Raw genomic sequence first — 27,778 nt, 5'->3', positions numbered from 1 at the left:
CCAGGAAAGTAATCATGGCACCAAGCCTGACAGAGTTCAGGAAGTGTTTGGCCAACACTCAAAAAACACACGGTGTGATTTTTGGGGCTGCCCTGTGCAAGGCCAGTAGCTGAACTTAAGATGATCGTTGTGGATCTCTTCCAATTCAGGATATTCTATGATATTACTTTAAATAAGCAGAATACAAATTTTATTAGAACTGTTAAGCTATTAATAAACATTTATTTCCAGTTAACAATTTTGTAACTACTGAAGGTCTCCAGAAAGGTATGGCAGAGGGAATAGCATGCACATCCAACTGGCACAGAGGGAGGCACCCGGGTAAGGAGGTTCTCTGAGGCCTTGGTCCCCTTTCACATGGTGTCAGGCTGCAGGTTGGGTTCCCACTCTCATGCCCTGAGCTATTCCATTTTCCAAGCTGCAGCAGGGCATCACTAAACTATTTTTTAACTTAAATTTTACTTACACTTTAACCTAAACTACCTCAACTTTGATTTTGAATGTCTGTTCACCTTAGTGAGGTAATGTCCATTTAATAGCTGTCCACGTCCTTGGGGACTACCCTGGGCACCTGCCCGAAAACAGGAGGGGGTTTCTGGTGCCATCAGTCGCGTCCCTTGCTGGTTCCAAGAATGTTTTTCTTCCCGGCGCCTTGCAAGGCCTGGGCTGCGCTTTCATCCCCTGTTGGAACGGGACAAGCGGGGCGGGAGACGGCTCGGGCGGCGCTGCCGGCCCGGGCGCGGGGCGCCTTTAATGGCAGCTCAGCCCCTGCGTGCGCGGCGGGCGGGCGGAGCCGCGGCCGCACGGCCGGGCCCAGGCGCGGGCGGGGCTCGGGGCCCTGGGCAGGGCCGGGCCGGGCATGGCGGAGCGGCGGCAGCGGGCCCGGGTGCAGGGCGGCTGGGCCGGCGCCCCGGCGGGGCGGCCCGCAGGTAAGGAGGGCCCACAGCCGCCCTTCCCTTCCTTCCCTCCGCCGTCGGCCTGGGCGCGACGGGGCGAGCAGCAGGCGGGGGCGCCGCTCTCCGGCTGCACTTTCCGACCGCCCTGCGCGGCCCCGTTCCTCCCGTTCCCGTCCGTAACTGAGCTGCAGGTGTTCGAACGCAGTTTTCCAGTGAAATTTACGCCGGTGCCCCCGGTGCGGCGGTTGTGGCTGCGGAGCGCAGGGTGCGGTGTGGGCTGAGGCGCGCGTTGCGCTGAGCGCGTCGGGCGCGTCTCCGGCAGCTCCGGTGGGACCAGCGGGGTTGGGTGCAGGGGATTCTCTAAGGACAGGCAGCGACTTCCTGTCCATACAACCCGTTATGTGCCTTCGTTTGGCTTGTCGCGGGGAAAACGTTGTAAAACAAAGAGAAGTAGCGAAAAGGGATGGAGTTTCAGTGTTTTTAGCAAACCTGAAACCAAAGAGTGCAGAGGCAGAGAAGCACTTTGAAGGTTTCCAGTCTTGCAGGAGGGACTGGTTTGTTTTTGTGAACATGCTCAAAACACGTTCCACTCATTGATTCTAGTTACCATAAAACTCCCATATCTCTGCCGACTGAGCATTCTAGGCAAGCTGATTTTTTTTTAATCATGAAAGAGAATAGCCAACTGTTTTGACTTGTGCATGTGGCCTCAATTTTCTGTCACAGGTGCATTTCATTTTTTCTCTTCTTAAAGGGATTTAAAAAATCCCCATTGAATTACGCAGAGTGAAGACTGTCTGTGTTTCAGGCCCATTTCAAAGGTTGTTTGTATGTGTAAGTAAAACACCTGAAGTGGTGTGCCAAAGTTGCTCTTCTACTTTCTCCCTGGTTTAAAAATTCTGTTTTAATAAAAATTTTTTTGTCTTTTTTTTTTTTCCCCCTAAGAAAAGGAATACAGAGGGAAGCAGTTTAACTGCATGGAGCAATTTCTGCTGGTGTGTGATAGGTGTTTGTTTTAGAATTGAAAATTTATAGATGTCGTCCTTTCAGATAAAAGTATGTTTTCAGTTTTGTTTGTGGAAACAAAATAAATAACAAATAAATACATATAAAAAAATCAGTTCCTGAGCAATTTTGACTCTTAGGTTTGGCAATTTCCTGAAGTCTCGGCGAAGCATAGAATACTCCAAGGAATGATTCCATAAGTTTTTCCTAACTATATTTTTTAGTATGATGATATTCAATTCATGTGATCTTTTCTTCCTTCTTTCTTTCTTTTAGCACCAAAGGCACCTGTGGCCAGCAGCCTTGCCCTTGCAAGTGCAAGGCCAGCATGGAGACAGAAAGATCAGCCTCACACTCAAAAGCAATTTGTCTTTGAAAAGCCATCAGAGGTAAAACTAACAGGGTAACTAGCAGAATCTCATCTATTATAAAACTTCATATGATAGATAGCAATTATTTGAGAATATAGTTAATTGTTTAAAATCTGAGCTGAGCTTTGAGCTTTTGCTAAGCAGAGTTGGCAGTTGTTCTGTGTATATGGGGAAAAGAAGGTTATGGTCCCTCTGTTTAGACTGTTCAAAACTACTCTTTTACAGAGAGCCAAAAGAATATGTTTTACTAAATATTCAGTCTCCAATGTCCTAAGCACATTTGAGCTCTTCTTGTTTTCCTCAGGTGGGGTGTCTATCTTAACTTGTTAAAGGGGAAGAGCGTGGTATTTGTTCTGTAGACTTTATGTCCTGTCAGCTAATGAAGGATATTGTGCTCTATGCAGCGTATGGAAACTTCCTTGATTGGGGAAAAAAATAATAATGAGCTCTTCTTTCTAAGCTAGATCTATTTGAAAGGCTGTCATCTAGGCTTGGAAGATGGCCTGGGAAGATTCTCTTTCCCCCATGGCAGAGACCTGCTATCTGTATAGTACTATATTTTGATGCTCTTGTTGGCTCAATGCAGTAACTCCTTGCAAATCAGAACTGTACTGAGCTCAGAGAAGAGCAGCATAAATCCTTTAGACAACCAGAATGATAGCCAAGGCTGGATTAAACTGCCCTGTCTCTTAACAAAATACAGCTATCTCAGCTGTGCAGACAGCTTTACAGTGTAAGCTCCTGCTATGTCTGATCTTTCATGTTTTGCTTATTTGACTGAGGCCTGCAGTTTGTTCATGTTTCTTAGGGGTGTTCTGAAATTTTCCTTGCATGAGAATATTTTTATAAATATAAAAATAAGAATTTTCTTGATTGCCATTGATAAATATCAAGTATTGTGGTGCCTAAATAATTTAGAAATCAGTGTCCTTTAGGGGGCAGTTGATGGCTAAAAACCAGCCTGCAGTGGCAGCTGCGTTTGAGAGTTTCTGGGGCAAGGAGGGAGTGGCTGAGCTGTTACTACTTCCCTCTTGCCCTGAGGTGTGTTTTTCTCACTGGCCACACAGTGTGTGGCTACACAGAGTCACTAGAGATGATGTTTGCCTGCAGAGTGCCAGATACTTTAACATTCCCTGTGTACTGTCTCGTTGCCTTTCAGGTGGAGCGCAGAGTTCCAGAGGCAGGTGTGATAGAGTGAGTACCCTGCTGATTTCTCTGCACCTTTTCTGTTGTCACGGTCGGTAAGAGTAGAAACTGTGGACTTTTAGCCCTTTTATCATGAGCTGAATGTGTTACCAGGAGAGCCCAAGTCTGTAAACTGGTTTTTATGCCTTTTGTATAGCTGGCAAGCCAGTAACCATGAAGAGTTGAACATTGTGGTTCAGCACAATTTCCAGTATGTATCCTTTGTTAGCAGTCTAGATTTTCCTGGGACAGTCCCAGTGTGAATGTACTAGAAATTACTTACTCTGGAGTATACCAGAAATACAGCTGGTATGGCAGCTTCTTTCAGGACTCAGAGAAGTAGCTGATACTAAGTTTCATAGTGAAGCTGGGTATTTGTATGTCACTTACCCTTTGTGTTGAAGTGGAGATCTTCCCAGGATAACTTGGGCATTAAGCATGACAAGATGTGGTGCTGTATGGTGGAGTTAGAGATACTGAAAATCCAGCTTGGCTCAGTTTGGCTGTCTTGGTAGAATTTTCTTTCTCAGTGTACCTGTAAATGCAAACAGTGATCTGAGTGCAGTCATGTATGGTTGTCTCCCTTAGGTTCCCTGTGACATCCTTCTTTTATTTTTTTCCAAGAGCCTTAAAGCTGTACAGAGCCTTTGGTGAAGGGAGGGACAGGAGGTGCACACAAACTCATTGGCTTCTGCAGCACACCTTGCTGCCTTACTCTGACCTTTATGTCCAGGACATTAGTTCTTCCCTTTTCTACCTTTCTTTTCTCTTTTAAAGAAAACTTCCCCTAGTCCAGGCCTACAGCAATTCTAGTCTGTGCTGCTCAGTCTAAGATAATTTCTTGTTTGTCTTTCTGATGGCTCTTTCTTTTCTACATCCTCAGCAAGCCTGGTGTGTATGAGCTCAGCAAGGGACCCACTGGCATTTCTAGGTAAGGGGATGAAATGTTAATGGTTTTTGCAGAGTAATGTGGTGATCCTCAGCTTTCTGAAGTCCAGTCTCTGCAGAGGGTTTTGACTTCAGCAGCTGCACATGGCACTTCCTGTGCATCATCTTTCTAGAGTACTTCTGGAAATACTTTTGAGTGGCACATAGCAGGGACTGAGCTGGTTCTGAGCAGCACTGAAGAGAACAAAAGGAAACCTCTTGACATATGGTGTGTAGTGCATCTGCTGCTCTTTCCAGGATAAGGACAAGGGGCTATGTCTATTTGTGTCATGATTCACAGCAAGTTGCTGATGAGTATTTGGATCAGTATTCCTGTCTTAGCAAGTGTGTGATGTCTGTTGTACAGTTAAGAGCAGCCCAAAACTTGTACCTGTAAATTGGAATTGTTTTAAATAAATCTAATGAAAGCATTTAACTTTAGACAATTGTGGTAACCTCAGGATTGTCCCTTGTGCTTATATGCCATGCCTTAATTATTTCAGCTTCAGGGCACTTCAAAGCAAAACCTGCTTGTTCGGTGATTCCTACTAAGTAAAACACATTTTACTTTGCTGACTTAGCTGCAATATCAGTATTAAGCCTCTTCTTTTGAATTTGATAGGTTTTTATTAATAGTGGAAAAAATGCCAAAGACATAGTAATTTTTTGTGCATTTATTTAATTTCTTCTGATTATTGTATTATTTTATTTTTGTGCCTTCATCTTAGTTTCTTCTGAAGATGCAAATAAATCTTTAAAGTATTTTGAAAAGTAAAAGCTTTGACCAGCTGGAAGGAGACAAGATACACAGCTGGGTCATCCTGCATTTTCTGGAGTTTGTTTTCATAATACACTGACGGAATATATATATTTCTAGAAAGGTAATAGTCAGATTTGCAAATTTTTAACACCCCTACTATATACTCTTACTGTGACATCTTTGGGACATGAAGTACTTGTGAGAGTGAACTGCTGTTAGCAGCATTCCTTACTCTGCAGCCCACCACAGTGGTTGTAATTCTTGGGTGACTGTTAGTCCAATCAAAATATTAGATGACATATGGAAATGAAAAAATAGGAGATGTTAAATACTGTCCTTATGCTAAATACTTTTCCTTACGCTTTGAAAAAGAGAACAGGAATGGCAGTAGGGATAAAGGGCTGTCAAATTCTGAGTGATGAGGAGATGGTGAATAAAGGGCAATTATTTGCTTAATTTTGATTGTATTGCCATAATCAGGTCTGTCTGATTTATCAGATGTGAAGTTAATAGCAAGCAGAAGGATGCAGTTTTTCACAGCATATGGCTGATTCTGGAGTTCATGGTATGTTGCTGGTTGTCATATGTTTTTATAAGTTTTGAAAAGAAACATCATTCATCTAGTGAGGGTAAGACTCAACAGGAGCCCTTCAATTCTTTCCTTCACATCTGCTTTTGGCTGTGGTCAGAAACGGGATACTGGGCTTTGACTTTTGATATGATGCATTGCAGCCATTTCTAACTCCTTTGGGAATCCTGGAAATGAAAATATTTTCCCAAAGCAGATATAGAAGTGTATATTCCTTCCATTTTTCTTTTTCATCCTTAGGATTCATTTGATTCCTGGCTTTATTGACTCAGAACAGGCAGACTGGATGTTTGAGCAGCTCCTCCAGGACATCCCCTGGGCTCAGCGAACGCACGTCAGGCAGGGTAAGGAGTGTGTGGCCACCTTTTCAGGTCATTCAGGTCAGTTCCATACCAGAGTCTGTGCACTGCTTACAACTGGTTTGCATTTTCAGTGTTACCACTTCTTCAAGTTTCCATGCAGGTTTTCCATGCATATCTGAAGGCTACTGCAGCTTACATTTCAATCTAATATCATGTTACTGTTGCCAGCTAAATGAGATATTTTCAAAATAAAATTGCCTATCTTAAAAATATTGGAATTTTACTGTTTCTTGTCATTTCCAGTTCTTTTACTCACTCATTTTTTAAGATTTAGTCTGGCCACCATCACAATCTCCCAGCAATACTTAAAAACTGTGTTCTTGGAGGTTTCTTTCATGAGGTATATTTTTTGCCTATTTTACTGAAAATTCCAGCAGAACATGTTCATTTTCCTTTGGCTTGAGTTATTGGTTCCAATGTGCAGTTGGTGGAGAGGCTGCTATTCTGGATTTTTTCACTAAGGGGCACCTGTTCTAGCCAAATTTTGCTTTCAGTCAGGAGCTGATGTAAGATAATGTATCAGAGCAGTTACTGGATGGGACTGGAAAATGTCTTCAACCTGTGTGTTTGTTGACTGGCAATAAAGGGACAGTATAATGGAGAATGCTACCTGTCAAGCATGAGAAATAGTTGCCAAGATAGTCTTTTCAGAAGCCAAAAAAGTATTTTTAACATGATGTTTGTGTTACACCACAGAGCACGAACACATTTAACAAAATATTGTGTCCAGCCTTGCTACATTTTGTTTCTGTAGTGTCCCAAGGATGCTGCAATCCTTTTCTACTTCACCCTTTCCAGTGCATCTATCTGCATCTTGCAACTTAGGCCAGCCTACTGGGCACCCCCACCAAGTGAACATAAAGCAAGATAAATTTTCAGTTTTGTTTGCTATCTTTAACTCATCCAGTCTCTGCTATGTCTGGCATTTAGGGGTAAGAAAATGGATATGTTTCCAAGATTTTGGCTAGGTAATTCCTCCTGCAGATGCACACCTGATTTTGAATAATTTAATTCCCTTACTTGAGTTCATTATGTTAAGGGGCTGCTTTTTTAACTTTAGGTGAATGGACAATATATTTTTGATCAAGTTTCTTGGCAGAATTGTATCATCTTTCCATTTTTAAATTGTTTGATAAGTCGACTGAGAAAGTCTTCCTGTTTTTTTCAGAAGTATCTTTTGAGGAACCACGGCTTACATGCTGGTATGGGGAACTTCCTTACACATACTCCAGAATAACAATGCAACCAAATCCAAATGTATGTATATGTTTGTATGTGTTTTATTATTGTCTTCAGAGAAATCCTTTGCAGAGATCAAGAGACAAAATTTCCCTCTATCCTCTATTCTAGCTATCTAGAGAATCTGTTATCAGCAGTTTCTACTGGAATATGGTCAGTTTTATACAATACACTTCATGAGTGAGTTGGCTGAGAGCAGTCAGTGTGATTTAGCTGCCAAAAGGAGGTTACTACTCTAGTGTTTAAAGTTTTGCTTTGGGTTGCTGTAGCTTTGTACAAAACTCTGAATTGCTCTGTGTGACTTACTCCAAGCATCTTTGGATGGGAGATTTACTGCCCACAATAATACTGGTTTTTTTGCTGTAAAGATACCATAATACTAATTACTGAAATAGTTACTTTCAAAAGCACTTAGGTTCAATGCTGCTTAAATGAAAGTTTAGGCATATTTTGGTTCCTGTGTGGATGCTCTGAAATTCACACATCTGTGAGCTGCTGAGCAGCTCATCTGCTCAGCAACTCCAGATTGTAGCATGTCATTTCCCACACTGTTTTGGAAGAGTTAAAAGTCTTCTGAGTGACTCAGTGATGTTTTGTTCATGTTTTCTCTCTCTCCCCCTCTCTCTCTCAGCCTGTTGTCCCATCAGCCTGTCTCTTGGAATTGCTTTGTTTAAAATTTCCACAGCAGTAATTAGGTGTCACTGTTGAAAGCTGGATAGCATGAGAGTAAAGTGTCCCAAGTCCCAGAACTGCTGCCAAAGTGGGATGTTTGGGAAGAGTTGGAAAGGCACTATTTAACATGATGAGTTGTGAAGATTTTGTAGTCTCAAAAATACTGTAGTTAAAAATTCTATGGTCTATGGAACTTGTGGTTGAAAAACAAGCATTTCTTTGGTACTCATTTGTGAATACTGTTTTAACTGGGCTTTTCTGAAAGCTGAATGGCTTTAGGGATTGGAAGTGCCCTCGGTTGTACACTAATGATTTAAATGCAGTTCAGAACTGCCTGTTGTGAAATCCATTGCTGTTCAGAGATTAGATAGAGCCCCTATACCCTGAATTCAAGGTTTCATTTCAGTTTGCATCAAGTTCTGAGTTACCACTCATTGAGCCACTGGCTTGTTTCTCTCATCCAAAAGGTACAAGGCCTAAATGAATCACTCAGGCTGTGGTTCTGTCTTTTATTCTGGAATATTTCTGCTTTTTACTGAGAGGAAGAAACTCAAGCAGGCAGTGGGATGCACTGGAGAAATTGCATAGCTGGAAGCCAGCCCTTCCCCAGCTGGAAGTTGCCCATAGGCAGATCTATGGGTACACTCCACAGGGACACTGGTGTTTCACACAGCTTTGCAGGTGGGAGTACCTGCAGCTTAGAAAAGTAGGGATGGTGTAAAAGTACAGTCCCTACCTGTAGAATAGGGTTTCTAGCACTAAAATGTTATTTAGTTATTTAGTGCACAGCTTAGCCAAAACTGATTACTCCCTTAAACAATTGATCTGTAGGAGTAATTAGCTTTGTGTCCCTCCTTTTGTGTTTGATAAGAATTGGTGTGATTGCAGCACTTCTAGATATAATCCAGTGTTTGTACCTCAGTGATTTTTGCTATAAGAAAATATTTTTCTGTAAGCAGTGATAGAGTTGTTTCAACAAAACTACTTCCACTGCTACAGGTTTGTAGTGGGCTTTCAATTACGTTGTAAAATTCACTGTATGGTAACATTTTTTTAGTAATACATACTTCTGTGATGGGAGTTGAAGAAATATAGTCCTGGTTGGTCACTGAAAAGTACCCTCAATAATTCTTGTTGGACTCCTCTGCACATTCAGGCAGCCCAGTTGCAAAGCAAACTTTTTTGGGGTGGTATTACTGCTTTTCAGTTATGTTCCAGAACTGCAAGCTGTGTTTACCTAGAATTAATTAATCACATGATCCTTAATTGTTGAAGGCATGACTTAGCTAGAAATACCCCATTAGGGAAAGATGGTATGTTGAGGCTCCTGCAGTGTAACCAATAAGTTAAATACCTGTTAAACGTGGGGAAGCTTGGAAAGAAGGTAGTTCAGCCTTGTTTTTTAGAGATGGATACTAGAAAATATTCTCAGGTGCCTGCTGCTTTTTTTGCCAGTGGTGCACTGGGAGATTTGGAATCAGTTTCTTATCCTCTCTTGCTCTCTGTTTCTGCTTACATAATGGGCAAAAATCCTGGCCTACATTACTTTGGCTTTTTTTTTCTTTATATATTTGTGAAGTTCTTAAAAGCACTCTGACAGATGAAAGTCATGATGTAACTTCATAACATTAAATAACTGGACTGAGTTGTAATGGAATGTACAGAGCTTCCCTGGGCTGTGGGCTCAGCAAGGTGTTAGCAAAGGAAGGGATGAAGTCCAGGGCCAGTGACATTGGTGTTGAGACCCACTGAAGAGTTACAGTGATGAAGTTAAAACCCCAAGAGGTGATGAGATGAGCTCAACAAGCTGTGTTAACAGAGTGGGACAGAGGGCTGTGTTATGCCAACCATTTCCTCTTGTTCTCTGTCAACAGCTGCAGGCAATTGAGAGCAGTGTCACTTAGGCACTGATTGCCTCCATTAGTGTGAAGGGCAGCCTGGCTTCAGAGTTTTAAGAGATGATTTAGTATTGAGTGATGGGGTAACGTGTGAATATTTCGCAGAAAGCCCCACCCATTCCTCTGATCTACTAAAAATATCAGCAGAATTGCTGTAATTTGTTTGTAATTTGTTTGTTGTGGTTAAAGTGCAGTGCATTTTGTTTCTTGGTGGTTTTTGCCTTCTGTTCCTGGCGCTGACATTTGCCTCTGTGCTGGTTGCAGTGGCATCCCGTGCTGAGCCTGCTGAAGGAGCGCATTGAGGCGTTCACTGGCCACTCCTTCAACTCTCTGCTCTGCAACCTGTACCGCAGCGAGAGGGACAGCGTGGACTGGCACAGTGACAGCGAGCCATCACTGGGGAGAAACCCTGTCATCGCCTCGCTCAGCCTGGGGGCCACTCGGACCTTTGAGATGAGGAAAAAACCTTCCCCTGTGAGTGTTCGTACCGCACTGAGAGACTCCTAGAGCTACTAACAGGTTTATTATTTTCCCCATTTAAGGAAACTTAATTACTAAAGCATTTCACAGTTAATGAAAGCACAACTTGCAGAGTTCTGTGGAATAAGTGCAGGGCTCGAGAAATCTCTTGCATGGACCATGACATTCTGAGGATGGGGATGGGAGCACTCTAGTTTAATGTGCAGCAGTGTAGTGTAGTGCTGCAGTGAATTGGAGCCCGGACAGCCTTCTGCCCAAATAAGGGTCCTTTCTGGTACTTAAAATGAGATCAGTGGTGCTGGAAGTGGACTTACACTGTGCAAATGAATCAGAGAGTTGCAGTTTCTTAAACTCAGGACAATGTTATGTAATGCAGAGTGTACATGGGGTGAAGAGTAGTTCTGACTACTCTTGTAAGTAAAAATCCTCTTGACAATGTTTTCATTTTGATGCGTGTGTATTCAGATTGAGGGGCAGTGAACAAAGGGAAGAAGCTCATTTCTTTTCCATGAAATGCCTTGGAAGCTGTCACATCATACTGGCAGGCTAAACAGAGATCTGCTACTTGGATAAAGAGACCTGTGGAATATAATTTTGGGAGTTAATTGGTGATTCAGTAGTGAATTTTCTTTCTAGATGAAGTGCTGTGCTTGAGAGTGCTTTGTTTATAAGCCAGCTAAAATTTCCCAGTTTTTATTTATCCAAGTAAAGGATTCACATGTGTTGAGAATACAGGCCTTATTTTAGCATGTCCTGTTTCAGATGAATTTTCTGCTTGTGCAGTCTGACAACTTTGGAAAGAAGTTTGCTAGCTGCTTGTGTTGTTATTTATTCTGAGTAGGTAGTACAGAAAGCAGAGGTGATAATTACCAGCCTACAGGAAAACTGTGCTGACATACTGAAGTCTGCCCATGAAGAGTCACCTTGGGTCACCTAGTCTGAACAGCAAAGGTCAGAAATTGAACCAGAAAACAAAGAGTTTGTAGTTTTCACCAGATCTCCAATTTGTAAATTCTTTGTTGCCTGAAGTGAATTTAGTCTTGGTCCCTGGGCATGAGATCGCATAACCAGTCTATTATGTCAGTGAGCATAGCATGAGTAAGTATCCCTGATGCTGTATTGATAATAAAATGTCAGCTGGAAAGTTTATTCCTCTAGAAAACTGTAAATGGTGCTTGGATTCATTTTAGAAGTCCCTGTGTTCCCCATCAATCAGAACAAATCAGAATAATCAGAATCAGAGTAAAATACACTTAAACTTCAGTATAAACTTTGCAAGTTCTCTCTTAAAAATCGATCCCAGTTCTTGAGTAAGATGCCTTTTTTATAGATTTTCTGAAAAGACACCCACTGTTAGCAAAGGGGAAATTCAGTCTGTGCCATTTGTACTTGACTGCCTTGTTTGAGCTGTACTGCACAATTTCTTCCCTTTTCTTCCAGGGATGGATGGTTTTCTATAGATGTATCCCTCAGGCTCTCCTCTTTTTTTTTTTTTTATCACCTTTGACCTGATATTTCTGACTAGCTGAGTCTTGCTATGAAGTGTATCCCTGTTGCAAGTGACATACCTTTTTTCTGAGGTAGAATCCTCATTTGCAGATCTTTGGAATAGTTGCTATTAAGTGTGTCCTGTGCCTGAGGGAATTCATACTTAATAATTCCATGGCACACATTATGTATTCTTTGCACATTCCCAAAGTTTCCTCAGAGCATCCTATGATAATAGATGCTTTGCCAAGTGGGAGTTACAAGAGGCTGTGATGAAAATTACAACCTTTCAGGCTGTACTAAATAAGTAATTTCCATACCCTATTGTACTGTAGCGTTTTCTCTTTCATTAAGAGAAAGTTAAAACTGGTTGTAGATCTTTGAAGTTTGATCATTCCTTTGTTAAAAAGCAAGTTACAGGAAGAAGAACGTAATCTAGGGAAAAGGAATTCATATTAACAGTCATCACAGGCATTCAGGCTCTCCCTGGTTTCAGGATCAGCCAGTATCAGTACATTGAGTTTTCCAGAGTTAGCCTTCATTGAGGAGGGAAATAGGAAGTAAATCCTTTTCCTCCCAAAATTAAACCCATTTGAGGGCCAACACTGTGCTGTTTCAAGTTTTAGGGTTTCCAAGACCTTCGTTTCCCTCTGTTCTTGTAAGTGGTTTTAAGTATTTTGAGATGAAAGATAAAATGAACATACAAGACGAGAACATCACTTATGGTAGAACATCACTGTGGATAAATGGTCCTAGAAAAAAGGGTGGTTTCCTGTGTGGGACCATGTATTGAGTACAAAACTGCATGTACCACAATACATAGGCAGCTTGAAGGGCAATTGAAGAGTGCCAGATCAGAGACTTCAGTTCATCTTGGTATCTCTACAAATATTTTCTAGATTATCACTTGAAATGTGGATGAACCTGATAGTGAATAAAATCCTGTTTCTCTGATTGAAAAGATGAACAGTAGTGCTGATGGGTTGCATTTTTTGTGCATGTTTATGTGAATTTTGACAATTGTCTGTTAGTAGTTAGTGTTTATATAAGTCACTCTGAAACAATTACACAATCTGAAATAGTTTTTCACTTGGCAAAAATGAAAAGAAAGTTACTTAGGTTCAAGTGGGTTTTTTTATGATCCTGAAAATTGTTCTAGGATGAGGTAAGGAAAGGTTCAGTCCTCTGCTTTTCTTTTTGGTGAGCACTGTACTGGGTAAGTCTTCATCATATAATAGAGGGTAAAGGAGTGCAGAGACATGCATAGACTATTCATATCTTCTTAAACAAGCATTTTTTGTGGATAAGTAGAAATAATTCTTACTGGGATTTCAGCCCTGTGCATGTTAAAAAAGCTGCAAATACATTTCAGGTGTAAATTCATCACGGAAAAAGGAGACTTCATGGGAATTAACATGACTCCAGCAACAGCTTTATTTTGCCTGCTGGAATTTTTAAGCATTCTTTTTTCTAAATACAGCCTCTTCTGTTTATTTGGACCAATTACATGATAGCAGCTGGTATTTTTCCTTTGCTTTAAATGGTTTCTAGGGTTTTTTGAGTGCCTGCTTCATAGTTAAAAGTCTACAGTGATGTTGCTTCTTCTATTTTCTTCTTCCAGCTCCAATAAATTGCTTTAACCTTGCTCCTGCTTTCTTGTTCCTCCTGCCTCCATCATTGTAGCTCCTGCCTACACTGAAATCAGGAGACAAATGCTTTGCTTTGGAGCTGTGATTCATACACAGCGCACACAGCTCTTGTTGAGTCAGTGAGTCCTCGTGTGCTTGCCTACAGCCTGAGTGTCACCACTGTGGCACTGTGACCTCCTCGCATTGCCCACACAGCCTCAGCCCCCAGGCCCACTTGGACATGAATTCATCCTGCCCGTGGAGAGGAGTTGGTTCCTCTCTGTGGGATGGGTGTTTCTGGTACAGCCTGACACCATTTGTGCTATTGCTGGTTCGCTGCTCAGCTCTGAGACAGGGCCGGGTTATCTGGTCGTGTCCCCCTGGAAGCTGAGTGGGGAGTGTTGCTGTGGGGAGAGGGGTGATCCCTGATGCCCCACTCTCCACTGGGAGGTGCCCTGTGGTGGGGAGTGGGTACCATAGGGACAGCTGGGTGGTCATCCAGCAAATGGCCATGTGAGCTGGGCAGGGAGTTGGAAAGCCAGCTGTCAGCTTGCCCTTCTTCCATCTATAACCAAGGAAGCTGATGGCTGCTGGGAAGGGAGGGAGCTCCACACCTGTTAGACAATAGCAGGATGTTCTGGTGTTCAGGGAGTCAGCCTTGAGATGGGTCTGTCCTTCAGATGAATCCCTGAAGCACAGTCCTTTTATCCTAGCAGAAGGTAAAGCTCTCCTGGAAAGAGCAGAAAAATAACCCTTTGTGTCATAACAGACTGAATTGAAAATGCAGGTGGGAATCTGGAGCATGTTATAAGCAGGGATTCAGACCAGGATATGAAGCAGGTTGAACTTTTAGATTGGCATCAGAGAGATTCCCAGGCAGTGGTGGCTGCAGTGGAGGAGGAGGAGGTGTCCCCAGCAGTGGCAGGCCTCAGAAGCTGTGGGCAGGCAGGGAGGAAGAAGGGAGAGCTCAGCTGCAGGAGTGAGGGAGTCTCAGGTTAGGCCTCTGTAGGCAGACCAGTGCACCATGTGAGCAAAGGGCAGTGTTACTGATACTCATCATTACTGAATCTGTAAGGAACTGCGGTGAGGATTTTGTCAGAGACAGTGAAAATAAACATGTTCAATGCAGAAGTATTGCTAGGTGAGAATACTTTGTTGTGGAGGAAGGTGTTTACACAGCTGGTGCTAGAGATGTATACTGGAGAACAGGGATACAATCCAGATGAAATCTGAAAAATACAAGATTTGAACTTTTTGTTAGGATGATGCTCTTGGTAGTTGGTAAATAGGTGAAGCAGAAGACTAGAAGGCAGTATTCTCCATGAAAAATGCTGACTTTTGAAATTGAAAATGATTTTGCATCATTTGCCTGTATAAATGCATTATTATTTATACATTCTTCTACAGGATGTTTCCATTTACTTTTCCTTATAATAGAAGATTCCTCTACACTGTCCAGAAACCATTTCCTACAACTATAGCCATGAACTTTACTGAGACTTCAGAAACAAACTTGGGTGATTTACATAGATTTGTATTAAATCTTTTCTCTTTTTGATTTTCAACAAAACAACCTTGATGGAGTCCAGGAATTCTTACAGATTTTGTATTCACAGCTTCCCATTAACTCACACTGAGCTTTCCTTACTTATTAACTGTAGTTACTGTAATTAAGTATTTAAAAAAAATTAACCAATGTACTTGGATAGCGTAAAGCTTGGATTGTTTTGAATGTGTAACTCAGGATTATGAAAATTTTAATGTATAAAAAGCAGAAGAGTTGCTTTACTATACCTGCTTTTTAAGCAGATGGGTTTGTGGTACATACATAGTATTACAAAGTGAACATAAAGAAGTCACCTGATGCACTTTCCATGTTTGTTACCAGAAGGTCTTTTCCACCTTTGATGCCAAAAATAAATTTCCTTCATAAGCTTCTTGACCTCTGAAAGTCAAGTGAGTTTTCTGTATGTCTGACATCAGCTCTAGGAATAAAAGTTCTGAAAGGAGCTTTGGTTGACAGTAATGGCACATAAGAAAGTAAGAACTTTTTGTTTAACTTCACTGGCTTTGCAAAGCAAATGGACATAAAAATCTCTTTTTCTAAGTAAAATGGAGTTCAGAGATGTCCCATTTAAACCAGAAACTAATTATTGTTTTTACATACTGACTTTTCTAAGCCTAAAGGATGTTTTCTCCTAAATCATTTATCTTAGCAGAATTCCTTTTTAATCAAGATGGGCAAGAGATAAAAATAAGCCCACTGTTGTCCATCACAAAGTAAAATGATGTAATCCTCTGAAATACAAAATATGCATGCAGTGATATTTCTCTGCTTTTCCTCAGCAGTCATGTTTATAGTACCTATTTTTGAATTTTTTCCCCGTTTCCATTGACAATAAGAAAATGTTTCCTGATACTGACTTGATACCAACCAAGCTCTTTGCATTCCAGGAAGTGCAGTCCTTTTTTTCTCTGCATCTTATTTATAAACACACACACACGCTCCTTGGTGGTTTTCTGAAAATCAAACTGTTTTAGTTTAGGACATAATTTTCCCAGTATTTGTTACTGTACCTCATTATTTTGAGCTTCTCAGCAAGCTGTGAACTTTTATAAGGACAAACCTTCTTCAAGCTGTACTGCTACACACTGAGCAATGTATAACTCTGATTTAAAGTTGGAAAGGATAGTGCAGAGCAATAGAGAGTTGCTGTTCCCACTCAGTGTGGCATGTGTGAGACCACTGCTGGGGTGTGTCACTACGTTTAGTTGTTATATTTGAGTTTTAAAATAGTTACACATAATCTAAAGGCTTAACAAAAGTTTGCAAATTAATTGTCTTTTAGTTTAGCATTCTGTTTTGCTTAGTGGTGATTAAGACAACTTGCTTTACCAGATATTATAGGAAAAGGAGATTTTTTTTTTTAATTAGAAAACCTTCTTACAGTAGCTAGAGGCATAGCAGCATGTAATGTTGTAACAAGAGAAATTCAGAATAGCAGGAAGATGTTACTTTCGATGAAGTAGGTACTGTTGGAAATTAGGGTGGCCATTGCAGTGTGTCTCCACACTGAACTGTTTAAGATGTTTCCACAAGGTTTGCAGCCTCACTCCAGAATTTTGCACTAAATCCAGGAACTGGTTGTTGAACCTTACCTGTGGCATCCAGCCAGTGAGATGCAGTGGCTTCTTTTCATCGTTTAAATGCTCAGCTCCTGGGCTTTGTATGAAGTACAGATACAGAGAGGTTTACTTTGACCTCTTGATCTTGGAAGAGCCTCCTCCCTCACAGGCTTTTTAAGCTCTGCTGTAAAGGACTGGTTTTCTAGCAAATGCCCATGCCTGCTTCTTCAGTGTCTGATGTTTCTTTTTAGGAAGAGGATGGAGACTATACTTATGTGGAAAGATTTAGAATCCCACTTGATCACGGGACTCTGTTGGTGATGGAGGGAGCCACCCAGGAGGACTGGCAGGTAAGAACTCCTCGGCGCAGTTTATGTGCTTCACTTGCAATGCAGTTGTCCAGATTTGCTGAGGCACTCCCCTGAAGGTACAGGACATTCTGCTTCCAGTGGCACAGCTGTTTTCCAAGGCATTGGTGTTACTTTCTGCCTGAGAATTTGAAAGCACCCACAGAAACAAGGGGCTTGCTTTCATGTGCCAAGTAATGCAGTGGAAATCAGTTCAGATGTTCCAGCATTAAAGTTCAGTGACAAAGGTTGCAGCCTGCACTGAGAAGAACAAAATCAATAGAGAAATTTAGAATGTCAAAAGTTGTAACTTAATTAAGAATTCTACAGTAATGTACAAAGACTTCTTGTTTTCAGTGGCTCTGAGCAGTCAGAACTTTTTTTTACCTTACCTAAGTGTTTAGAAATATGAATAAAAAGCCATCGCAGGAAATGAAGGTTTTAGTCATTGTTTAATTGTTTGATTACTTGTCTTTTAAATATACAAGCTCATGCTTTTTTTTTTCTTTTTCCCCCCTCTAATGCCACTTACAGCATCGAGTGCCTAAGGAGTATCATTCTAGAGATGAACGAATAAACTTGACATTTAGGATCATTTATCCAGAACCTGATGGAGTTTGGAAGTGAAGAGCCCCTTTGGACATTATTGGATGTACACCCACAGCAGATCTAGAGCCTTAGATTGCTGCTGATTCAAAGGAAGCCTTACAGAAACAGAGTTCCTTGAAGTCATGGGAAAAAGAGTTGGTATTATGAAGACCTTTGGCAATCAGAAGCTGCCTGTGCTATGTGGACAGAAATTATATGTTATTAGATGAGACTAAATCACAGGCTTCGAGTTTTTGAGCAGTGATTATTCTTAAAAGAGCACAAAGCAGGTGAAAGATGTGAGAGGTCCCAGCTGGAGCAGACAGATTCAGTGAGCACATAGTTTGCACCTTGTCTTGTCTCTCCTTTACTCCCAAGTTGTGATCTCTGTTGGAAGTAATGACAAGATGGGATTCTGTGATGTAAAGCCACCTCTGTGTGTCTGTACAGAAATGGGAAAGCTGCACTTGGGGATGATCTCTGGGTATTAGCTCATTTCACCAAAGGGTGGTGCACTGCTTGTCATCTGTAGGTTGCAGAGTCTTTTCCAGTTAAGCAATCAGTTTCATAACTTAAATAACTACTTGAATTATACTGGTGTCCAGTGGAACAGAGGGTCAAGGCTCTCTTCTGCCATGCACTCTGTGGTCAGACTTTGTCCTAACTGTTTATCCATGTAGACAGGACAAGGCAAAGGCAGCAACAGAGACATCTGATGACCATGCTTCTGGGTCAGTGCATTTTGCATTCAAGAATATCACTCTTGAGCCTCTCTTATCTCTGCTGCCACAGATCAGCAGTCAGCACCTCAGAGCAGATTCCAGGCTGACTGCTGGAATCCTTCAAGCTTGCCTGCTGCAACTCACCTGCTGCTGGGAAGCAGTGGGCTCATCTCTGCAGTCTGGATGTTTAGTCAGGAGTGCTGCCCATGTGATTAAGTTCTTTCTGCAGCTAAATATCATCCCTGTACAGGATCAAATCACAGGTTTGGTCCATCTTCACTGCCTGCCTGCAGTAGGATCTAAGCACAGGTGAATCATCTATGCCTTGCAACACGTTAGCTTTGTTAAGCAAGCTAATGTCCATTTTCACTGTAAGATAAATTGGTGTTGGGAAAATATCTGTATTTTCTTAGCCAGCATTTGTTGTGGTTTCAGTTCTTATTTGGTGAGAGCAGTCAAGTTATTAATACTTAGTTATGCCTATGTTTTAATGTTATTGATGACATAAAGGACATAAATGTTGGGCCATTTCACTCCCTGTGGTCTGAAACTGGGCAGAATAATATCCTAGAAACAGCTTCTCTACCTAAACCACCATACATTATTCTTCTAAAATGATTGAATGTTACTAGAAAACTTAACTTCATTATCTAATTATGTCTTTACTTTCATCCCAATTTGTACAGAAATGTTTTTGGAGTATTTTAATGTTGTTTTCTTGCATTTGAATCTTTTGTCTAGGCTCTATGATATATTTCATGGGAATCAGAGTTGAAGGAGGCAGACACTTTCATATTTACTTTCTTTGGGTCATTGGAGCTTTGTGCACATCCCTGTGTGTGTGTGTCCAGTTTGGCAGTGCTGACAGAGTGGGTGTCCTTAACCAAGGGACAGTGCTAATTTGTCAGGTGCTCTGAGAAGGCAACACTTTTGCCGTATCAATTCATACAACTCCATTTGTTTTCACTGTGTTAAGAGCAGCCAGACTACAAGAAAGAGTAGAAGATGGGGATGAGTTGGAAACTTTTAAACCCCCAACCCTCAGCTTGTGGAAATTGCAACTCATTTGAATTCAGTGAATCTATGGCAAATAAGTAATGGCAAGACCCTGGAGGCTGATGCTGTTGTGGAAGAGCAGTTTTTCACCTCCTTTTCTTGGTTTCAGTTTGTCATGTTAGCAAATTTTGGTTTAGTTTCCTTACTTCCTTTGATTTGGGAAAAGACCAAGTTTTCCTCTCCAGAAGTGAAGTGATTTATAGGAGAAATGTTCTCTCCCCCAGTGCTCCTTTTGTTGCTGGAGACTGCTGCATTCTGCTTTCTCTCACGTGTCAGCTTCGCTGTATCCAGATCTGTTTGACAGTGAGGAGAAGGCATATGGCACCATTCCCCAGCCTGTGCTGTGTGTACTGGCTGCAAGGGGAGCCCTTGGCCTAGGGGTCAAGTTTCTTTGTCAGCTGGGAGCTTGTGGTCCTTCCTTCCTTCCTTCCTTCCCCCACGTAGCAGCAAATTGCAGCCCCCTGCCTGCCAGGACAGCAGGAATGGCTTTGGGCAGAGGAGTTTCCAGCCCAGAGCTCCTCAAGGGACCTTTCTGCAAGGACTTTCCTGGCAGTAGAAATTTGTTCCAGGGTGCTACAGGCCCTCCTGCCGAGTTCTCAAAATGGGTGTGCACAAAAGTGAGATTTGAGAGTTCTTGAGCTGGTGCTGTTCCCTTGACACCTAAAGATTTTTCACTAGAGACCAGGGCAATGTGCACGTTTCTTGTGCTGCTGTTCAGCTGTTTCTGCTGTTGCAGTCAAGTGCAAAGGGCAGCATGTTCAGGATGGTAAATATGCAGTTAGGTTCCATTCTTTAACTTAAAGATAGGTGGAGGAACCTTTCCCCTAGATACATGGGTTTGAAAACAGTGCTGCTAAAAATGTCATCCAAAAGAATTACTTTCCAGTTTAAAAGCTTGCTTTCTTCCTTCTCAGGACTGTTGTGAGATTCTCAGCCAGAAACTTTTTGAAAAATAATTTAAACTCTAAGTACACTAAAGTAAAATATACTTTTTATATGTTTACAGAGGATTTTGTTTTTGTGATTGGCACCAGATTCTGTCCATCTGAGGGGCTGCAGCAGCTCCAGTGAGCTGCTTTGCTTACAGAACACCTCTCTGTCACTATTTTTATGTGGAAGATAAAAACTGTGCATTTACTTTTTTCCTTTTCTTCAAAATACAGAATGGGTTTGGGTTGGAAGGGTCCTTGAAGATTTCAGCAGATTATGTGTCTCTTTCAAAAAATGCTTAAAAATTGCATTCTTCAAAATTGTTTGACTTTGGCTTTCAAACAGGTGGAATCTACTAGTAACCCCAGGTAAGATTCCCTTTTCCAAAACAGCCATCACCTTTTCCAGAATGTACTGGCCCTCAGATTTGATGATAAGGAGCAGATGAATGGAATCTGTCTTGGGTAAGGATGGACAGTAGCCTGCCTTCCTCAGGGAACCTGTAGGATGGAGCTGTTCTGAAAAAAAACCACAACTGGGTCCATATGTAACCATTCATTTATTTAGCAGCTCTATAAGCAATGACATTATTAATTAACCACACTGGTGTCAGGCATCACTCTGTCCCCATGCTACCTGTAATCATTTTGTCACAGAATACTTGAATATTCAAACACAAACTCTTGCTGAGATTGGAGTGTATCTCAATACTGTTCAATACTGCACTTCTGGGCCACAGTGGGTTGATCTGAGCACCATTTGAAATCAATAGCAAAATTCTGTCACTCCTCTCCTCTGGGTTTTGGGGCTTTTTTTTTTTTTTGGTGTTTTGTTGGGGTTTTTTTGTTTTTTTTTTTTTTTTTTTTGTGAAAAAGAACTCTTTAGGTTATTCAGTTCTGATTAGCTTTAAAGCCATAGATAATTTGATAATTTTCCTTCATCTGTGTCAGATAAATTCTACCTGTGTCTTTTCTGATTGCCATGACTTACAGGGTTAGTATAGCTACACATAGTAATTTATAGCTATAAATGGTAATTTATAGCTACAATGGTAATAGAGAAGGAGACAGGGTGCCAGGAAGGGGTTAAGAAGTCAGAATTTTCATACTGTAGTGTTGGCAAAACACAGAGGACTGTTCTCCTGGGGTTTGGGATAAAAGATGCATGTATGATGGGTGCTGTGAATCCATAATGCCTCCTCCTCAAGTGCTGCTACTATTGCCTTAGCTCAAAAGCATTTAACACCCACTTTGCCTATTCTGACCATAAACCTTTTCAGAATGGATAGGAAATCTGCTTCACTATGGTTTGTTTTCAGAGTGCTTCTTTTCCATCCTTGAGGTTTCCATAGCAACCTGGATAATTTGTTTAAATTGGAGCATCCTGGCCTGGCCTGTCTGCACCTAAGTTCTGCTGAGATCTTGCAGGTATCATCTCAACCCACTGGGAAGTGCCTGGTGATGGTTGGCCATGAGAGCACTGGCCCTTCCCCATGAGTCACCCACTCATCAGGGTGACAGATGTGTGCTTTCTCCCCTGTGTTCCAGTTTGATTTACCTCCTCCTGCTGTGTGGTGTTCAGAAGAGCTTGGTGGAGTTATTGCCAGCTCCCTTGTAGCTGGCAGGTCCTTGGTGGCTCACGCTGGGAAAGCACCTCTCAAGGGAGCTGGAAGGTCTTGTTTTAAGTAAAGACAGTGGGGACTGTATTGAAGAATTTAAATCAGAATAAGGAGCAGGGAGGTCTGTTCCATGGTCCCCATTGTTTGTTTGATTGAGGTTTCCCAGCAGAAGCAAAAATTTTGTTCTGTTCACTCAGGAGATTTTGCTGTTTGAGTGAGACTTAGAGCAAAGTCTTCACATCTCACAGGATCCTCCTGGCAGACAGTGCTCGCTGGATCCAGAATGGTGCTCAGCTGAAAGTTTCCATCTAAACTTGGGTGTGCAGCTGCTTTGCTGGGTGTTGTTTGTTCTGTTGCTCTGCTCCCATTGTGGAGGCAATGCCCAGATCCATGCTGAAGGTGGGTTGACATTACAGCTGATCTCTGAAATGCCAGTGCCAGCCCTCTGCCCCTGTGTTTCCAGAAATGCCTTGTGCCAAGGCAAGCTGCCATGCAGCTGGAAGAACATGGGCTAGAAAGAGCCTCAGTGTTGGATGGGATGGGATTTGTAGCTGTGACTTATCAGGGCCTTATCATTGGGTCCTCATCATCGTTAGGGAGGGCTGTGGGAAGGCTTGTCCTGAAAGCTTCTGATGTAGAGAGCAAGAGATAAAGCAGGAGTGAGCAGAGACATGAGTGGCCAGAGGGTGTACTGGCCCAGGTGTACAACCCACACTTCCTGGCTGGTTTGTCAGGATGCAGAATCTACATGGTTCCCGGTTTCTGTTCCCCACCTCCTGCTCTTTGGGGGCAGATCTGTGTGAAGGAGACAGTCTGGCCAACTGGCATGGCATGCCTTTGGCTTGAGACACCTGTGGGAGCTTGGAGAGGAGAGTGCAGGAGGGTGCAGGCTCGCCAGTGTTTTGGGACAAAAAATGGTGGAAGTGGGAGGGAGAGGGTGGAGAAGTAGTGGTCACATCAGTGAGACAGTGTGTGACAAACTGTACATAATGCAAAATTTGCCAATACCTGCAATTTCAGAGCACTGATGGAGCCATGACAGCTCATGGCAGAGAAGAGATTGTTACCCTGGAATAAGCTGACAAGCCAGCCTGAGGAAATCCTCCCAGGCCTCAGGGCTGGGAGTGAGTGAGTGAACCAGGGCAGGGTAGACGGGACACAGCATCATCTTGGTGCTGCAGCAGCCATGGGTGAAAAAGAATGTCCTGAGCATTGGCTGCTCCTCTGTAACACCTTTGTATTTGCACTAAACATTTTTTCCTGGTGACCTTGCCAGTTGTCTCCTGGCTTTACTTCCCTCGCAGAGGCTAAAGTGGCTCTATTTTACCTTAGAAAAGATCATTCCTCAGCTTTGGGCACTATGGGCTTTCATCTGACAGGAATGGGGTTATGCTTTGTTTTCTCTCTTCTTGTCTGCATTGTCACCACTCTGGCTGCTCTTGGCAAGGCAGGGCTTCAGTTGCTGAACCATCACTCAGCAATTTACTACTTTGGTTGTTAAAATTTTTGTCTAAAGTCCCCGGAAACGTTTAGAGATTGAACAAAAATGTCTCAAGGATTAGGTTACTTGAAGCCTGATAGTTCAATTGTCAAGAAACTTCTGTTTTTAATCTCTAGACCACAGTTGATTTCTTTCTTGATTGTTTACAAATAGACTTTTAAAGAGAAGAAAAAAAAGAAATTTATTCTGCTGAAATAAGTGGATGCTCTACAGTGCTTTTAGCTGCAGGAGAAAATGGAAGATGAAATCCATCAGAAGTGTTAAGATCTGATTTGTGGCACCAACTTAAGATTTTTGATCTTGACTCAAACAGAAAAGATTTTCCTTTTGTCTGACCTTGAGAGCAGACAGAACCTTTGGGGCCATGCTCTCTGTTAGGTCTCTCTGACCCAAAAAGATGAGGCCTTCCTTGTTATTTTTGAGATGTGTGGCCAGTTTTGTCCCCACATCTGGGAGAGGATGGGAGGTCTCAGGAATAATTCAGTTCCAGCTCAGCAGTTGGGTACAGAAGAGAACCCAGGACAGGTGCTCTGTGCTCTGACAGCCCTGGGTTGCTCTGGGCTCCCTGGCAAGGAGCAGAGAATCCTTCTCTCCTCCCTGCCTTGCCAGTACCATTTGTGCTCTGCAGCTGGCAGCTCAGAGTGCAGGGCCACCAGCAGTGTCCCAGCCACCAGCTCAGTGTGGAGCGTGTGGAGGGTTGGGAATTCCCAGGATTCGTCAGCAAAGTTCTTCTCTGCCCACAGAAAGTCTGTTTTCTTCCCAGACATTTTAAATAATTTTGTGGGGCAAAACATTTCTTCTGGATTTTGAACCTGAGATAGAATGTCCTGAACTAGAAATCCTCATTTCTGTGCTGCTTACTTGATATAGGGTCACAGTAACAGCTGGACATGGGAATGAATACCTTGGTATTTAGAGCCATGGGAGGTTAGAGGTTTTACTTCATGTGACAGCAGCTTGTACCAGGAGGAACTTCCAAAGCAGAGTCAGTATCTTAATTAGTTTAAAGTGTAGTTTCATTCTTTAAAGAGTTGAGTTTTCTGCAATCACTGGTCTTTGGTCATTGGAACCCCACTTTTTTCTTGTGCCCTCATATCACTGTGCCCTGATGCATCAACAACAGTGTTGGGAAAAGCTGCCATCCCTTCTGATGCCTTTGAGGCCAAACAAGGGAAATTTAATGTAGCAGTTTTTTGTCAGGAAACACTTTGCAGCTCTCTTTCAAAACAAAGTGTTTTATTACTACATTTATTATTAGTGGTGTGCTGACAGCCAAATGCTGATAACTTGTGAAGTGCAACTGAAGGACTGACTTTTCACTTCAGCTGTCACTTTACAATTGAAGCAATTCTATGTAGAGCATAAAATAATACATTTCTCTGAGAAGCATTCATACGTTCAAACATTTTAGTCTGTACTTTCTCCTAATGACATGGGGCAGAAGGTTTATGGGATTTATTGCAGCTCATAAAAAGGCAGGCAGGACTGAAACTGAGATATTTGAGGGGAAAGGAGCTTTGAACACACATATTTTGTATTAACTCTGTGGGATCATGAACTTCCCACAAGTGCTGACAAGTATTTGTCATGTCTGCCAGGATCATACCATGAAGCTCTGTGTAAAAAACCAAAAAGCCAGGAATCAATAACCTGGCTGAATTTTCCACTCCTTACTTTAGGGAGACTTGGAAAGAAATTCTATCAGCTAAAATAGCCAAGTTATATATAAAAATGAGACATATACAAGTATGACAAACCTTTTCTCTTAAAGTGCTATTTTATCTAACACTTACCTTAAAACCTCAGTAAGTGTCAAGGGGGCACCATTTCTGTGGCAGATTGCCTGGTGAGATGTAAAAATCCTTCTGTACGCTGGACATGTCCAGTTTGAAACATCCCTCAGAGAACTTGCCCTTCCTAGCAATTCCCTGCTGGGTTGGGAAGAGCTTTCTGCTGGAAGTTTCCATGAGCTGCCTGCAAAGATCCCAGCAGCAGCCTGAGCCTCCTCACCGCTCCCAGGTGCCTTGTGCATGGCTGCCCTGCAGTACATGGCAAGCACTGGTAGGGAATTTCCTCGTGCTTTATTACCTGAGGCTTCTCCCTCATCTCCTGCTGTGGAGAACAGAAGTCCTGGTGCTCAGGGTGTGCAGGAGACCGCAGCCTGCAGGGGGCTGGGAGCAGGGTGTGCTGCAGAACCAGCCAAACCTTCCCTTCCTCTGGAGATTTCCAATGCTGCAGCTCCGGCTTTGCCAGCACCTGCCTGCTGCCAAGGGGACGTGTGCTTATTCCTCCCTGTGCTCTTGGCTGCAGGGCTCTCCATGGCAGCCCCAAATGATGCCAGGCAGGATGCCCCTTGGCATGGCCCAGGGGAATGTGAGGAATTTAGAGAAATACTTCAAGGGTCATGTCAGGCATTTAAAATGCTGGCTGCACGTTGGCCTGCTGGCTGCCTGAGTGTGAGGGTGTGTGATCCTTACTGTAGGATTACCCTCAGCAGTCAGCTGCTGGGCTGGCTTGGCTTTAATTTAATTATTTCAAGGGGAGAAAATGTTAAAAAGCTACTGAAGTCAAAACAGTGGAAGGGAAGGTAAAGGATATCCAACCAAATCCATAAGGAAAGGATATGACAGCCCTGAGTGCATAGCTCTTGTGAGTTGTTAGCCAGTTAATTCCCTGGTGTAAATGTATTCACATGTGTTGGAGAGAGGCCTGGCTGCCCAGGTAAGCTGCCTTCTGTGTGCTGCAGTTTTGTTGTGATAGCTAGAAAGAAACAACAGTTTGTTTTTCCAAGCAGAAGTGTTACAGTGGGTTTCAGCTGGGTCTCATTGGGTAACTTGGGTTCCCCCATCAGAAAGGTGCACTTTGTAATTTAAATCAGATGTGCAGGCAGAGAAAGAGACTTAAAGACTTTTGCTTTCAGAGATGGTTTGTATTTGCTGCCTGTTTATTGGTGTGTCATCTCCAATAAACAGGTTACAGTTGCTGAATGTTTTTATTGCTATTTTAAAAATGATTGTTCCAAGATATGAATTCTAGTGGAGAGACACCAGCAACTCCTTCCTCTCTCCTGACAGAAATGGGTACCCAGACCAGGATGCTGAGTGGAGATGTACACAATGAGGTGGCTGGAAATGCCCCCTGCCAGGGCAGCAAGAAGCAGCTTTTACTCTCGAGTATGTTTTGGGAGGATATTTGAAACTTCCATGGATTAAGGCATCTTGCTGGGAAGCAGCTTATCCTGCTGGCTCTCAAGGGATCCCATCAGCTCTGACAGACAGTGAACTGCTCTGTTTTGGGGCATGAACTGTGGTGTTCACTGTGACTGCCCAGCTACAGGTGGTTTCTGTAAAGGCCTTGGCCCTTCAAAAGTTTATTCTCCTACAGGAAGAGGTGGGTATCCATCCCTTTTTATCTCTTTTTATCCATCCCTACATCCTCTTTTTAATCATTCCTTTCTTTTCTATGGCATGAGACCTAATGGCCAGCAAAAGGCTGTGTGTGTGTTTCCAATAATCACATTTTTAAAGGAATAACCCAATGACAATTTCCATGCTGGTAATTTCCATGCTGTTTCAGCAGCAATAATTGTGTCTCCTCCTGTTAAACTGGTGATTTAACTATGCAAGGCCCCAAATATGAATATAAAATGTTCCTAGCTCTGGTAAAGGTTCTGTACTGTGCCTGTGCAGTGTGCTGGCATACAATGTTGATTTCATGAAAGGAAATGAAATCTTGAAATTGGGGAACAGATTGAGCAGAACACAAAGGAGACGAATTATGATGAAATGAAAGAATACTAGAAAATTCTGAAAATGAAAATACTTAAATGGAATAGGATGACATGAGGTACAGTGAAAAGTTTTGAAACTTGGTGAAATGACACATATTGAAATCTCAAAATCAAGGAACAGAGTGAACCAGAGAGACAGAAAAAGAATGATGATGAAATTTGCTCAGGTGCACGGCACGTGGGTGGTAGCAAGGAGCAAGGTGTGGAGGGAGCAGTGTTGGGGCGCAGCTCTGGTCCACTTGGCAATGCCTTCTGCGTCGCAGTGTCCCTGGAGCCCTGGGCTCTGTTGGGGCTGGGGTTTTCTCAACCCTAACCCTGAGCAGAGCAGTGCTGAAAGCAGCATTTTCTGAGGCTAAAGTGGGTGCTGTGGTCCTGTGGGTGCTGCCAAGGAGCAAAGCGTGGAGGGAGCAAGGGTGCTGCAGTGCATTGGGGATTTTTTGCAGTCAAATGGACTGGAATGTGCCAAAATGATACTCATTGAACTCATGCCATTCCATTTCCTTTCATGAAATTAAAATTCAATTAATGAAGAATTTTCATTTCATGAAAGGAAATGACATCTCCAAACCATAGAAGGAAGAAAACCAAACACACGGGACA

At 42.5% G+C, this 27,778-nt stretch overlaps 1 protein-coding gene across 1 annotated transcript; it reads left to right on the top strand.

Annotated features, from left to right (window-relative positions):
• Positions 1 to 771: 771 nt before the first annotated feature.
• Positions 772 to 27,778, top strand: ALKBH3 (alkB homolog 3, alpha-ketoglutarate dependent dioxygenase). Its single transcript, XM_074543186.1, has 9 exons — positions 772 to 929; positions 2,178 to 2,290; positions 3,432 to 3,466; positions 4,341 to 4,388; positions 5,974 to 6,077; positions 7,264 to 7,352; positions 10,169 to 10,378; positions 16,878 to 16,976; positions 17,508 to 27,778. The coding sequence occupies exons 1-9, from the start codon at positions 860 to 862 to the stop codon at positions 17,598 to 17,600; spliced, it is 861 nt and encodes a 286-aa protein (XP_074399287.1). The 5' UTR covers positions 772 to 859; the 3' UTR covers positions 17,601 to 27,778.

Source organism: Zonotrichia albicollis, chromosome 6 (genome assembly GCF_047830755.1).
Source record: "Zonotrichia albicollis isolate bZonAlb1 chromosome 6, bZonAlb1.hap1, whole genome shotgun sequence".
In the NCBI taxonomy this organism is placed as follows: Eukaryota; Metazoa; Chordata; class Aves; order Passeriformes; family Passerellidae; genus Zonotrichia; species Zonotrichia albicollis.
This window is presented reverse-complemented; position numbering and strand designations above follow the sequence as displayed.